General features: G+C 46.2%; 1 protein-coding gene across 13 annotated transcripts in view; it reads right to left on the reverse strand.

The window, feature by feature from the left end:
- Window positions 1-4560: 4560 nt before the first annotated feature.
- The window catches only part of CIT (citron rho-interacting serine/threonine kinase), a 154492-nt gene continuing 145244 nt past the window's right edge, over window positions 4561-13808 (reverse strand). For 8 of the 13 annotated variants that reach the window (XM_070516169.1, XM_070516168.1, XM_070516166.1 and 5 more), the window contains 4 exons: window positions 13725-13803; window positions 13413-13592; window positions 7954-8257; window positions 4561-6985 (listed from right to left, as the gene is read on the reverse strand). In XM_070516169.1, coding sequence (XP_070372270.1) covers window positions 6962-6985; window positions 7954-8257; window positions 13413-13592; window positions 13725-13803 — 587 coding nt within the window. In that variant the 3' untranslated portion in view covers window positions 4561-6961. The remainder of the gene's footprint in view (window positions 6986-7953; window positions 8258-13412; window positions 13593-13724; window positions 13804-13808) is intronic. The other 5 variants (XM_070516170.1, XM_070516167.1, XM_070516163.1 and 2 more) reach the window with 1 other exon arrangement.

The following is a 13808-nucleotide window of genomic DNA, read 5'->3' on the forward strand; positions in this document are numbered from 1 at the left end:
TCTGTCTTTTCTACCAAAGAGATGGAAGATGACAGGTGTACCTTTCATAGGCCTTTTCTTCCCAGGCATCAGGAAACATTTAAACATATTTAGGAGAAAACTGGGTCATTTGGTCCACTTGAGGTGGAGAATATCCTAGAAAGCATTTTTAGTTGAGAAATTAGCCGTCTCACCCTGAAAAGCCCAGGTCATGTAGGAACCCTAGATTAGGGACTGTAGGGATTATTCAAGGAGACTAAGGAAAAAGAAAAATCCTTTTTCCAAAACTAGGTAAAATATTTTAAAATACAACTGAAGATACATAGCTGAGTTCAGAAGTATAAAAGGGATATATTCAAGCACCAGGAATGAAGAAACCATTGCCGTGTTGGTGAGCTGTGAGCACAGCCCGTAGGCCCATGATGGGGACTTGGGGAGGGTGGTGGTGGGGCCAAGACCCAGGGAGGGGCCTCCAGGGCCGGGAATTGATACCCACGCCTGGGCAAGAGGCTCCTTGCATGAGTTAGCCCAGAACAGCACTGCCCTTTCCATAAGAGGAATTAGATAATCTGGCTGCTGGCCTGAGTCAGGGCTCAGAGGGAGCCATCAGCCCCCAGCTGCAGGGGGAAACAGCCAGCAGTCAGAAAATCCAGCACGCAAATTAGCTCTACCCATGAAGTACAGAAAAAGCCAAGCTGAAAGTCCACTGTAAAAACTAATGTGGAGGGGCTGGCCCCATAGCCAAGTGGTTAAGTTCGTGCACTCTGCTGCGGCAACCCAGGGTTTCGCTGGTTCAAATCCTGGGCATGGATGTGGCACCACTCATCAAGCCATGCTGAGGTGGTGTCCCACATGCCACAACTCGAAGGACCCACAACTAAGAATATACAACTATGTACCGGGGGGCTTTGGGAAGAAAAAGGAAAAAAAATCTTAAAAAAAACCTACTAACCTGGAGCCAGTAAACCCCCTAAGAGTCGTCCGCAGCCCAGGGGCCACAGGGCGCTTGTAGGAGAGATGACTGCTGTGGTGGAGGAGTGGAGGCACAAGCTCAGGACACGGGGACATGGGTGTCAGCCTTCTCCACAGCTGTTTGTGTGTCTAAAAGACTTCATTCTTTAAAAAGCAACGCAAAAGGAAGTCCTTCTGGTCCAGCAGACTGCACACAGACCCAAGTGAAAGACATTTTATACCTACGAAGCTAAAGGCAATGGAGATTATTTCATGGATGTGGAAAAGGAGACCCTGCTTTGCCCAATCCCAGTGCAAAGCCACATGCAGAATTGATGTTTCCTATGACCCAGGTAATGTTTCCTCTGTTAGCATTCCCATTATGGGTGAGGAGTGGTTACATAGTTAGTTAAAGCTTAACCAAATTGCTTTTAAATGAAGACAGATTTTTTTCCCCTCCGGAAAATTATATACAAATGAATCTACAGAGCCAAAGGTAAGGCCTTTAAATTATTAAGATGTAAAATGGTACTGCAGGGTAAGCAGAACCACACATCATAGTATTGAAACCAAAGATCAAAGGACCAGGCAAGGCTGTTGCCTCCCCTCTGGCCCTGCTTCCTATGGGTGTCAATGTGAGGGAAGTCAGTCACAGTCTGAGACCTGATCAGAGCCTCCTGTCACGTTGGAGCTGGCCGGTCCCCACCACCTCCTCTCCCATAATGTGGACGTTGGACTGAGATTAGGGATGTCGATCCACTTCCGTTGCAGGCTAGCTGTGTGACCTTGGGCAAATCACATGGCCTCTCTTAGCCTGATTTCCTTCCCTGAAAAAGGGAAGGTGTTGGACTAGCACTAGGTGATCCCTAGGGTACTTTTCACTTCGTGTTGGGGGCCAAGCCTTTACAGCATGAATGGGTATGGCCACAAACAGGAAGTCCAGGGGCCAGAAAAGAAAAAAGTGCCAGCACCTCAGCTCACTCTATTAGGAAACCTCCGATTCCAAAGGCCAAGATTGAAAACTCAGCACATCAGTGATACCATCCATGGCCGACGTCAGAGACTAAACCACTTTAGGGGAAAACTTCTAGATGAGCACGATTTCATTTCTGAACATGTACTCAGTTCTCCCAGTACCTGACTCTCCTCCAGTGTTTACAAACGGTTTGAATGCAGTGATGAAGACCCAAGACTATGGCCCACTCAGATTGCCGTCCAGCTTCTGAGGAATCCCTCGTTAGCACCTGTCTTGATCAGCACTTTGTGGGAAAACAGAAACTAGAACCTTCTGCCCTGAAACACACTATAATTGTCTTCAGGAGAAAACAAGGAGGTTACTAACATCCATGGATTTCTCCTAAAACCCAAGTCATCCCAGCTACTTGTAAAAACACCCACAGGGCCTTCCTAAGTCGTCCCTGCTTGGAGTCAGCCCCTTGGAGAGGATCCTGAAAGCTGGCGCAGCGGGGCCCACTCTCTGAGAGGAACCACAGCTCCGCCTGCAGAGTCGGCTCCCACGACCACCTCTCCAAGGCCCTTTGCCTCAAGGGGGTGCAGCCCTTATGCTGCCCTTTCTACCCTCTGGAGTGAATTCTCCCATCTCATCTGGAAAACTCAAAAGCAAATGAAGAACACAGGAGCCAGCTCCAGTTGTGTGTACCCTGGGTCAACTTTTCCCGTTTTTGTGGTTCTCTGAAAGACAGCCTGAGTTGTGTATAGTAGTAAAGTCACTTTCAAAGTTCTTTCCTCTACCTCTGACAACCTCCTCAGGGCAAAGAGAGTTCCATTAATCATTGACAGACTCAAGGGAAAGCAAAGTGATCAAGGCTGTACTATATTTCCACTAACCCCACCCTTTCCAGCACCCAGAAAATAAAGTTTCAACATTTGATTAGGCAAGTGATAAAACATTTTTCTCATATAAACACCATGTGCCTGGAGCCACAGTCTCCGTGCTTTAGACATCATAAACAACATTGAAACTGCCAAAAAAAAATCCGACCAGAACAGGCCAAAGTTTCTCAACCTCAGCACTACTGACACTGTGGGCCAGAGAGTTCTTTCTGGTGGGTGGGGGGTGAGGGGGCGGGCCGTCCTGTGCATTGTAGGATATTTAGCAGTATCCCTGGCCTCCACCCACTAGGTGCCAGAAGTACCCCCCAATTGTGACAACCAAAAATATCTCCGGACGTTGTCACATGTCCTCAGGGGAGGGGAGCAAAGCCACCCCTGGGTTAGAACCACTGGAACAGGCCTATCTAACTGTTGTCTTATAACTGAAAGCTTAGCCGGTGCCACCCCAGTGGGCCTAGCCTTAATGCTTTGGATTTAAATCTGCATGAATGTTTTCTAAAGCAAATCACATTCAAGAACGCCAATACTGAAGACAGGCTAGATATTAAGTCCTGTTAAGCAAATCATCTCTTTGCGGCCTAAGTCTCCAGATCCTAAAGTTTCATGGTTATGAAATTGGGTGTGCAATCAATGTCTCTAAGTCTGGTGAAAATTAAGTTGTAAGCACAGAAAACGTGACATTTAGTTTTACGCTTAAGAAACAGGAGTGGCACCACAGAAGGTTGGGCCCCATTTTATGGTGTGGCTGAGTAATTTGTTGGTTGTTTCTTTGAGGTCATTCCTTAGGGTCCAAAGAACCTTTCTGGTGCATTCCTTTTGGAACCAAAGCATGTTTACTTAGGCTTTTGCAGTATTCTGTGGCTGCAAAGAATCCTCAGGACAATAACTGAAATCGTTGGTTAATATTTAATGGACTTTTTCTATTAAAAGGAAAGAAAGGTTCCAACATTTTACCTGTCCATCTTCTGAATTATTTTCATTCTTACATTTGTGACCTTTGGCAGATTTCTATCGACAACAGTAAAACAGAAAAAAACAATGGCAACTACAGTTCCTGTCACAAGCCATGTCAGATACAACCCTGCAAGTCAAATTTTGACTGTGGTCAGATTACTTCATTGGAAAATAAAAATCAAAGACTAAAAGCAACGGGACCTATGAGAAAACCACCATTTGCCAAAACCAACGTTTGTCTGGATCAAGCAAAGTTTATACTAACAAACTAAGAAATTGTAGAAAAGATTTACCTCGCAGACTATATAAAATTTATTAGTTAAAGATAGAAGTATTTACATTTTAAATTACCTTGATCTGAACTCCTCCAAGGAAATCTACATCATTAAATTCCCCATGCCCTTATAATAGATGAGAGAAATTTTAAGGTGACCTGTTTTCCTGGTTAGCTGCATTATAGGACAACTGGGTAATCCATTCTCGAGTAATCCTTTCAAAATGGCCTATTTGACTGCATAAGGAGCTTTCCAGTTTTGCAATCCTATATAGTGACCTTAATAGACAGTTCATGGTTCACTGGAAGTAATGACCAAACTTCGACAATGTCACACTTTTGGAAGAGAACATCACCAATCTGCTGATTCCGGGAGAGGAGCACGCTGTAACCACTGTGGCTCTCCCATCCCACCCCAGAGAAAAAGCCACCCTGCAAAGAAAGGAAGGTCCCCTGCCATGACATCAAGCCTATGCTGACACTGGCCACACTTAGGATTTTTGTGGTCTCTCTCAAGAAAAGAAGAGGTCATTGCACTAAGGCAAACATTTTAGATCACTGCTTTATTTCACTATTGTTCGACAACAGAGTTCATTCCTCTCAAGGTGGATCTTGAATTGTTCTTTGTGTTCTTTTCCTCGTTCTGATTAAAAAAGGTAATGAAGAAAAAGCCTGTACTTTTGGAGACCTAGAATCTTATTTATGCTAATAAGCTTTTGACTGCAATTTCGTGTTACGATATTTCCTGCTGGCATCTTGGTGGTCACACGGAGCTCCCCCACCCTCCAGTGAAGATAGCTGTCCACAGCTACCACCGTTGAAACCAAAAGTAAGTGTTGAAAAATGCACCTTGTACAATAAAAAAGTAGAAACCAATTCAGTTTCCTTTTCTTTTTTTTTACGAATATAAAGTTTCTTGTAAATATGTACAGTCTTTTGAGCTAGTTCTATAGCAGGAAGCATTTCACAAATGAGACACACGATATACACTTTAAGGGCTCAAGAAGCCCATTTCTCATGGAGATCCTAAATGAAATGCCAAGACTGAAAAACCAATTTTCAGTGACCTTTCCAAATACTGTGGACCAAGAGACAAAAACTTCAGCAAACATTCAGTCAGATCTGCCCCGGGGGGAGGGTGGGGATGCACGATGATCCCAAAGACTCCAAGCAACATGTAAAACACGACAGCGTGACATTTGTCAAGGATGCCACAACATGGAGGGAGGGTCGTGGGCGTTTCAAAGGAGAAAGCACTTAGGTTAAGAGATGAGCAGGAAGGAGCCAGGATTTGGGCCAGGTTGCAATCTGGAAAGTGAACTGAACTGTGGACATGTGGGCTGAAACACGGTCACGTTCACCTGCTGCGGTGAACCCAGCCTACCTAGGATGTGCGTTGGTTGCTGGAGGCGCGCCTAAAAGTCATGGAGAATCCAAAGCAGGAGATGCCTTGTGGGAGATTAAAGGCAGAAGTAAGGCCGCTAGATAGCTTGCCAACTGCAAAGCCTCTAGGTTGGTTCTTTACTGTTTGCCAGGAATTCCGCACTCCAACAGAGGGTAAAAACAGTGTGAGCCGCTCTGCACCTAAGGAGGACTTCCCGACCCCAGCAGAGGTGGAAGAGTTGAGCTGCGGCTGCCTTCTCAAACTTCCTGGTCTTAGTCTAGCCCTAGGGAAAGGCTCATTTGGGAAGTCACAGTTTCGTAGGGTAGAACCATGCTGGGTTTCATGTGAACACACAGTCAGTCATCCGCGAGGGAGTCGGCAGGGAAGCATGGAAGTGTGAGGTGGTGGTTTGCTGAAATCCTTCTCTGGTCGTAAGGCTTGAGCGTTTGGTTTTTTGTTTGTTCAGTGCTACAGACTGCAGCTTGTTGTGGCCAGTGAGTTGGCAAGTCGTCAGAGGGTCTCAATTCGGTGGGAGCTATGGTATGGGACTAGTACATTGGCAGAGCAACCCAAGGGGGGCAGCCAGTTGGGGGGCAGCACATGCAGTGAACCGCCATGCAGAACTCCCGGACGGGTCTCTTCCCATCCCAGGGTGGGGATCAGTGTGCCGTCAAGGGCAGGAGGTGGGTGTCCCCGGTCCCCCCTGGACCCAGAGACCCATTAATGCTGGGCTCAGAGCGAGTGTATTGCATGCTTTCCTGGCCAAAGCTACATGGAAAGCGGGGACAGCAGGCTGGGGAGATGATGCTGAGGGGCGGGGAGGGTAAGCTCCTCGAGGTCCCTTGGCCCCAAGTCACTGCCTCCGAGCTGAGGCCCGATGACCTCCGTACATTCTCAGCTGGTGGGAGGGGAAGTCGTCAAGGCCATAAAAGGCAATGAGAACAGTAAACATTTGGCTAAGATGTCACCCTGCTAAAACAGGGCCATCTATGTGGATGGACTGGAACGAGAATGAACCTACGTGAGCGCAGGAGGTTGGCCAACTGGCGGGGACTCTTCTATAATACGTCTCAGTAGCAAAGACCTGATGGTGTGATCTAGCTAAAAATGACTACAACAGGAAATACATTGCTATTCAAATCTATTAAGAATTCTGTCATCTTTAAAAAAAAGAAACGCAAGAAAAAAAACAAAACCAAAAGAAAACCAACCAACCCTATGATCTTAGAGTAGCTATTAATTAGGATGCTAACCACGTGGTAGTTAGCGCCTGGTTGGTTCCCTTGGATGAACTGGTACAGGCTAGAGCTAGGTACAAAAGTTTATGAATGCTTTGAAAGAGTAACAAAGTGCGCAGAGGGTGACTGCAGGAAGCTGCCGACAGCTCCTCAGGCCTCAGCCCCCTGCTCCTCCTGGATGCAGGGTGTCCGTGCTGAGGGGGGTCTGGGTCCAGCTATGCCATGGGGTGGCTGACAGATGGGCGCTGGGGTCCCCTTCAGCAGAGTTCCGTAGTGTGTGGTGTTTTCCTGCAGATTAAGATGAGGAGTTGGTTTTCCGGCTGAGAATTATACTGAAGACTGGTCCCACACCTAGGGGCAAAACAAGGACGAGGGTTTTTAGCCGTCAGAGGCCAGAAACTGCCCTGGCTCCCTTTGCATAACCCAAATAGGAAGCTCGCAGCCCCTGGTCTCTCAGCACAGTGCTCTGTGCTCTGTAGGGCAGCACTGGCAAGCAGAGGCAATTCCCTCAAAGCTTGGGGTCCGTCAGGGGAAAAAATTCACTGGGAAGTCTATGTATTTCTCCTGTTACACACACACTTACACACACCGTTTTATCGGTAAATCGTAAGGGATAAGAAAAAACATTTAGATGGCTTTTCCTCATCTCTAATGGCAAGGGTGCCGACAGTGAACTGCAGATGGCGTTAGGAGAATGCCATCCAGAAAACTGGCTCCCAGTGACACAAAGGTGGCTCTGCTATCCAGAGAGGGCCCTGGAGCCGGCTAGCCTACTAAGGAGGCACCAAACACTCGGGCCTCCCCCTGCTTGTGGGCCCCCTTGTCTTCAATACATCCCTCCATCTCCTCGATTGCTAAGCTAAAAACTGCACAGATAATACAGGCACGCGATTTTAAAATTTCAAAAGGTTCAAAGTTCTAGAAGGCAACCACCGTTACCAGTTTCCGTGTAGGGAAATTCTTGATGTACCTGTGTGTGTACTGTATGTGTGTTTGAAGAAAGACACTTGGTATAGTATGTTACGGTTTGTGTTTAAGAAGGGAGAATACGCATACGTCTCTGCTTGCAGGATGCACAGATCTCTAGAAACTGTGAACGCTGGTTGCCTCTGGGGAAGGAATACACCCTTCAGTAGCTATTACCTTTTGAGATGCACACACACATTTTCCATTTGCTTAGGAAGCCTCTTCTTAAGCACCTTTTCTTCCTATACTTGTTCTATGTCCCACAAAGTCTGAATGACAGTGATGGAGTGCCTTTTTCACAACAGGGGCCTCAGCTCCCCAGGTCACTCCTCTGGCCTCGGATGGTGCCTCACCTTGTTGACCTGGGACAGTGGGGTTCGCACGGCTCCCACAGGCAGCCGGCCCCTGCTGCTGTCTTCAAAGAGCCTCCCAGGGGACCGTTCCCTCCGCGTGCTGAGCATCCGGCCCGGGGACTTCTCGCGCTCCAGAGGGCGGCCAGGAGACTTGTCTCTGCGCAGCTCCGTCCGCCCCTCTCGGTAGCGGTGGGGTGTGCTTGGCTCTCGCGGGTGGCTGGGGCCTTCGGGTGGTGCTGGGCTGGAGGCCACGCGCTTGGTGATGTGCTCGTTGTACGTTGGCGGGCCTCGCTTGTTGGGGCTGCTGGCAACAGGAGAGGGAGGTGGGGGAGCTGAGAAGTCACAACCCCAGGGGGGCATTCTCCTTCTCTGAGCATCCCCCATGCCCCACCACCAATTATTAGAAAAAGATCACACCTGGAGTTCTTCATGCTTTTTGTTTGATTTTGGTAGCGAGGACAGGGAAAGAAAGAAAAAATGACAACAAAGGAAAATAAAACTTCCTGGTCTCTGTGCAGGCTTTTTACTGAGCACCTACTGTGTGCAAGGCCCTGTGGCAAGCTCTTTAGGTGCTTTAACTCGTTAAGTCATCCTAACAGCTCTACAAGCTAGAAACAAGCTTGACCCTCACTGTACAGACAAGAGAATGGAGGCACAGAGGCTGGGCAACTGGCCTGAGCCACCGAGCAGCAGGGCTGGGATTCCAATACAGGTCAGTCTGATGTCATAATCCCCTTACTATATCCTCCTGACCTAGTATTTCCCAGGGACTAGGAGGCACAAAAGGAAGTCGTCATTTAGGGGTGAAGCCTGCTAAAAGCCCCTCAACGCAAGGGAGCAGCTTTGAAAAAGCCTGTACTCAGCACGGTCAGCTGCCATATCTGTCCCACTCCTGTGCCTGGTGTTTGGTCATCTCTCCTTCCAGGTGGCTTTCCAAGAGTCGCGGTGGCACCTGATGCTGATGTGAGAGATGTAGGGATCAGGCCTGATGTAATTAGGAAACTGAGCAGGGCAGACAAAAACAGTACAGCTGGCTCAAAAAGTGTCCCTGCCTCCAAAGGTTGATGGTTAATAACCAAACAATTGAAAACACTGGGTCCTTTCTGCATGACCGATCCAACCCACCATCCAGCCCCGGCCTGGATATTTCAAATGAAGATTTCAGCAGACATGGCCCTAACCACCTCTCTGAAGAAGCAAGATGCAGAATTACAGAGAGAACTGAAACACAGCCTTCCAAGTCAATTCTTTCCCACCCACGAGGAGCAGAAAAAGGACTCGGGTCCTCATTATCTGAGCATAATTAGTGCCGGGAAGAGGCAACCTACTTAAAATGGGAACAACATTTTATAGAGACTATTACTTGAAGACATATTTTGATTGATTGGGGCTTTATCTTGGAAAATAAAAGTAGAAATCAGGAAAAGAAATTTATTTTATCCTAGATATTTTTAAAATCTAAATTACAATTGCAATTACATGCTGATTCTAAGAATGAACCAAGTATGACTCACATACTGACTTATTTTGCTCTAATTTTCTCAACAAAATTGTAGGCTAACATGCTAGATGACATCCTTTCCATCAATGCCAGACTTCTGCAGTAAAATCATAAAGTCATTTCTTCAAAAATATTGGAGAATGTCATTGGTTTTCCCAAAGGCCTATTAATCCTTGATATTTAAATCTTTCTCTTTGGAAGGGACCAAACTTGTTTATTTTTTTCCTTCAATTATTGGTCTAACTGCCAGAATCTCTTGCCAATCCCCATAAGTGAAAGCAACTGAGCAGCAAAGACACTGACCCATTGAGGAAAGAGAGACTCCAGGGCAAGCTTGAGGGCCAAATCCAGAGAGATGCCTGTTTTTATAAATAAAGTTTTATTGGAACACAACCTTTCCCATCTGGTTATGCACGTTCTGTGGCTGGTTTCACACTATGACAACAGAGTTGAGTAGTTGAGACAGACCATACGGCCTGCAAAGCCAAAAATATTTACTAACTGGACCTTTACAGACAAAGTTTGCCACCTCCTGCTCTAAAACAGGAGAGAGCAGTGAGCAGAGATAATTTTATAAGTGGTCAGTTCATTGTGAATAGTTTCATGTCTTCCTCTTGCTTCCCCATGCAGCTCTAACTGTGAAGATTCCAGGTGACATGCTCAAAAAGCCAGAACCCCTATGTTATGTAAAATTTGAGATATCTCCGATTTCAACATCTTGAAATCAAGGTTTATATTCATCTCTAGTCATGTGGCTTTAAGATGGAAGACAAAAAAAATAAATCCCAAGTAGGAGAATTACATTAAGCCTACCTGTAATGGAAGATAAATTATAAAACGTGTTCACAGAGGCCCATCATAAAGCAAGTGAGAAGGTGCTCACTGCCCAGAGGAAGAAGGATGGCTCAAGGAAGGCCATTTGGGATGTCGGCTTAGATTAATGGGACGAAAGAAAACACCCATCATTCTAGGCCGAGTGGGTGGTCTTCCATCTCCATACCCATTAATGACCAATGATCTACGACAATGATCTACGTCAATTTTATGTTTTCCGCAAAGAGTTACATTTCCTGCTCTGCTAAACAGACCACGGCAACGAGGCCTGCAGTGAATCGCACTGAGCTGAGCTGGCCCTTTACATTCTGACCTGCCCAAAGCAGTCAGCATAAAAAGACCATTTTATAAGCAAAGAGACAACTAAAGACTAATGCTGATTTTCCAGATGTGTCCAGCAACAGCAGGAAAGCAACAGCATTATTTCTGCCCCGAGTTCACAGGAACCGGAACCATTTTAGACCAGAGAATAAGCAACTCTTTCTAGAGACACCCTATAGTCTCAAAAGGAAGGTGCCTGGCCAGCTAACTAGTGAGGCAATGGAGAAAAAAATATCTAATTACAGTACTTTGATTTGTTCTTGGCATGACTTGGAAACTACTTAAAGAAACTCTAGAAATTTTCAGAGGAGGACTATAGCCCTTTGAGCAGTCACTCTTGAGGCAGGGTTAAGCCAAAACAGGAACAGCTGGTTATTTGGCACTTCTGGTTTTCCAGCAAGTTCCTGGGATTAAAATCACACTGACCAAACATTTCAGACTAACTCTTATATTTCAACAAAAGAAAGAGGGACTATTCATTAGGACATAGTCCCAGAATATTAAATTGATGATGTTCTTTTCCAAGATGTAAGGATTTTCTATTGATTTACTTTTTTCTTTTTGCTAAGGAAGATTCACCCTGAGCTAACATCTGGTGCCAATCTTCCTCTTTTTGTATGGTGAGCCACTGCCACAGCATGACCACGGACAGACGAGTGGTGTAGGTCCGTGCCTGGGAACTGCATCCAGACCGCTGAAGTGGAGTGTGCTGAACTTAATCACTAGGCCACCAAGGCTGGCCCGAAGCATTTTTTCATATTAGAGGTGGTTCCTCCACCAAATTGTGAGTGCCTTGAGAATAAAAGCAGTGTCTTCTTCATCAGTGTATCCCCAGCCCCAGATATTGTAAGTCTGGCGCATGGTAGGTGGTCCACATAACTCTTCATAGGATAGACATGTGAGGCTTGTAAACCTGTCCAGAAAATTAAAATCCTAGGCCAATTAAATACTCCCCTGGGTTAAATAATCTCAGACCTTCTTTGCAGACCAAAATCTTAAACTTAACATATCTCAAACCTACACCTCAGCCTGGATCTGGCTCCTAGCCCTCTGCCTTAAGACAAGGCTGGTCCCACTTCCACACACTGCTGGTGGGATCATAAAAGGGTACAGTCTCTGGGGAGGAAAACTCAACATCTGTCAAAACTACAAACACACATCTAGTGGTGTCCATCAATATACTGACATGGAGCAATCTCTGAGATACATCAAGTTACAGAAGTGTATGCATAGTGTGCTATCACCTGTATTAAGAGAAAAGGGAAGAACAATTCCAGAATGGTGAAGACCTCCAGAAACCTGTTCCTCCATAAAAGTAACAAGAACACTGGCAAAAATGATCAAAATCAACTTTTCAGAACTCTGGAAACTAACCAAAGACTTGCAACAATTTGAAGAGACTTTGTGCAAGAAAAATAGCTGAATCTCAGTAAGAACAACAAGCTTTGTGAGATTTTTAACTTGACCTATCCCCACCCCCCTCTCCCCAGATCTGCAGTAGTTTTGAAACCAACAGTTTTAGAACCACAGGAGCTGTGAAAACCAGCAACCTAGCAGCCACTGGAGGAAGCAGATCAGGATTGAAACTCCCCAAAAAGCCCTATCTCCAGAAAGTTGTTACTATCTGTCTTGTCTGGCTACTCCCTGGAAAAGACCATTATCAGGGCTGGTTTTTATTTGACCTGACTCAGAGCTTGCTCATGAGAAAAGCCCTATCTCTAGACGTTCATTGAAAACAATCAGCGGCAACCGTTTAACATGGCAAATGCCGGAGACAGTAATACCAGTTGGGGAAAACAAGAGGCTGGTCAAAATACTCAAAAGGAAAATCTGAGAATAAGATGTCTATGTGGGGGTTTGAAATGATCCTGCTTATTCCTAGGGATCTAGGCTGTGCACAAGCCCAGGAAAAACCTGAGAAGGCCCCAGTGTGTCAGCTCTGGCTGACTTTGAGTGTGGAAGGTATGCCCCCAACACACACACACAGAGCTCCTCAGCAAAGGATGGGAAATTTACTGGTTCAATGCATTTAAGGAAATCTCTGTCCAATCGAGCTGACCACTAACCTAACCAAGCAGAAACTTCAATGGCCCCACATAACAAAGAACACAAACTTTACAGAATTAGTCCAGGAGAGTCAGGAAATAAACAGTAACAACAAGAACAAACCTGAGGGCGGGGAGGGCAGGGGTGATTTCCAGAGTTGCCACATTATATTATTTGAAATGTTCAGTTTTCAACAAAAGATTATAAGACATTCAAAGAAAAAAGAAAGTACAGCCAATACCTACGGCCTCGTTTCTTCTGGGAAATCCTCCCTGGCCCCCCAAGTCCAGGCCAGGGACCCTCCTCTGAGCTCCCACAGTGCCTTAAACGACCCCAAACCAAGCTTCATCCTTCTAGGCTGTGTTGTAATCTGATTTCGTGTCTCTCTCCCAGTGGGCTTCATCAGGAAGAGGATGCATCTGGCTTATTCACCACTATATCTCCCTTAGCAAGCCCAACTAACAGGGAAGAATATCTGCTAAGCGATGAATGCATAATTCAAGCTCCATTCCAAACAGCCACAGAAAATACCCCCCAGAGAAAGGCTAGACATTCCCTTCTGCTTTTTGCAAAGGGGTAATTTAAAATTCTCCTGACACTTATAAAGGACTGTGTCATTGCAGTGCTGTAGATTTCAAAGAAATGAGTGGCTTGAGCTTGAATACTGAAAAACCTCCAGTCAGTTTAGCAAGATTTCCTTCTGCTTTGCAGAAAAGAACTTTGCCCCCTGTAATGAGGAAGAGGAGAAGTGCAGTACCTGCGGGAGGTGGAGGGGCCCCGGTGGTGGTCAGTGCCAGTCTCCTTCACAAGGTTTCCTTTGCAGCAAATGACCCTTAATTTATCCTGGTATGAGGACGCCAGGTAAATCGCTCCTGAGGAAATTGCAGGGCCCAGGTAGCGTGGGTTCGGGATTTCCAAATATGCTCGGGCGGGGGTCCTGCGGAGTTACAGATGAGAGTTTGCATGCAGGTGACCTCCATTGCTAGGTGGGATAGGAAGAAACAGGTGCCCAGCCCTGACACCCAACCCCAGCACCTGAGCTTTTCAAAGTCTAGAGGGCAATGCTTACCCCAGAGAGGAGCGTGCCTGGATCTCAATTACTTCAAGTGAGTTGAAGTGGGTCACAAACAGATAGGGTTCTCTGTAGGCTGCG

This window comes from Equus asinus, chromosome 8, assembly GCF_041296235.1.
Source record: "Equus asinus isolate D_3611 breed Donkey chromosome 8, EquAss-T2T_v2, whole genome shotgun sequence".
In the NCBI taxonomy this organism is placed as follows: domain Eukaryota; kingdom Metazoa; phylum Chordata; class Mammalia; order Perissodactyla; family Equidae; genus Equus; species Equus asinus.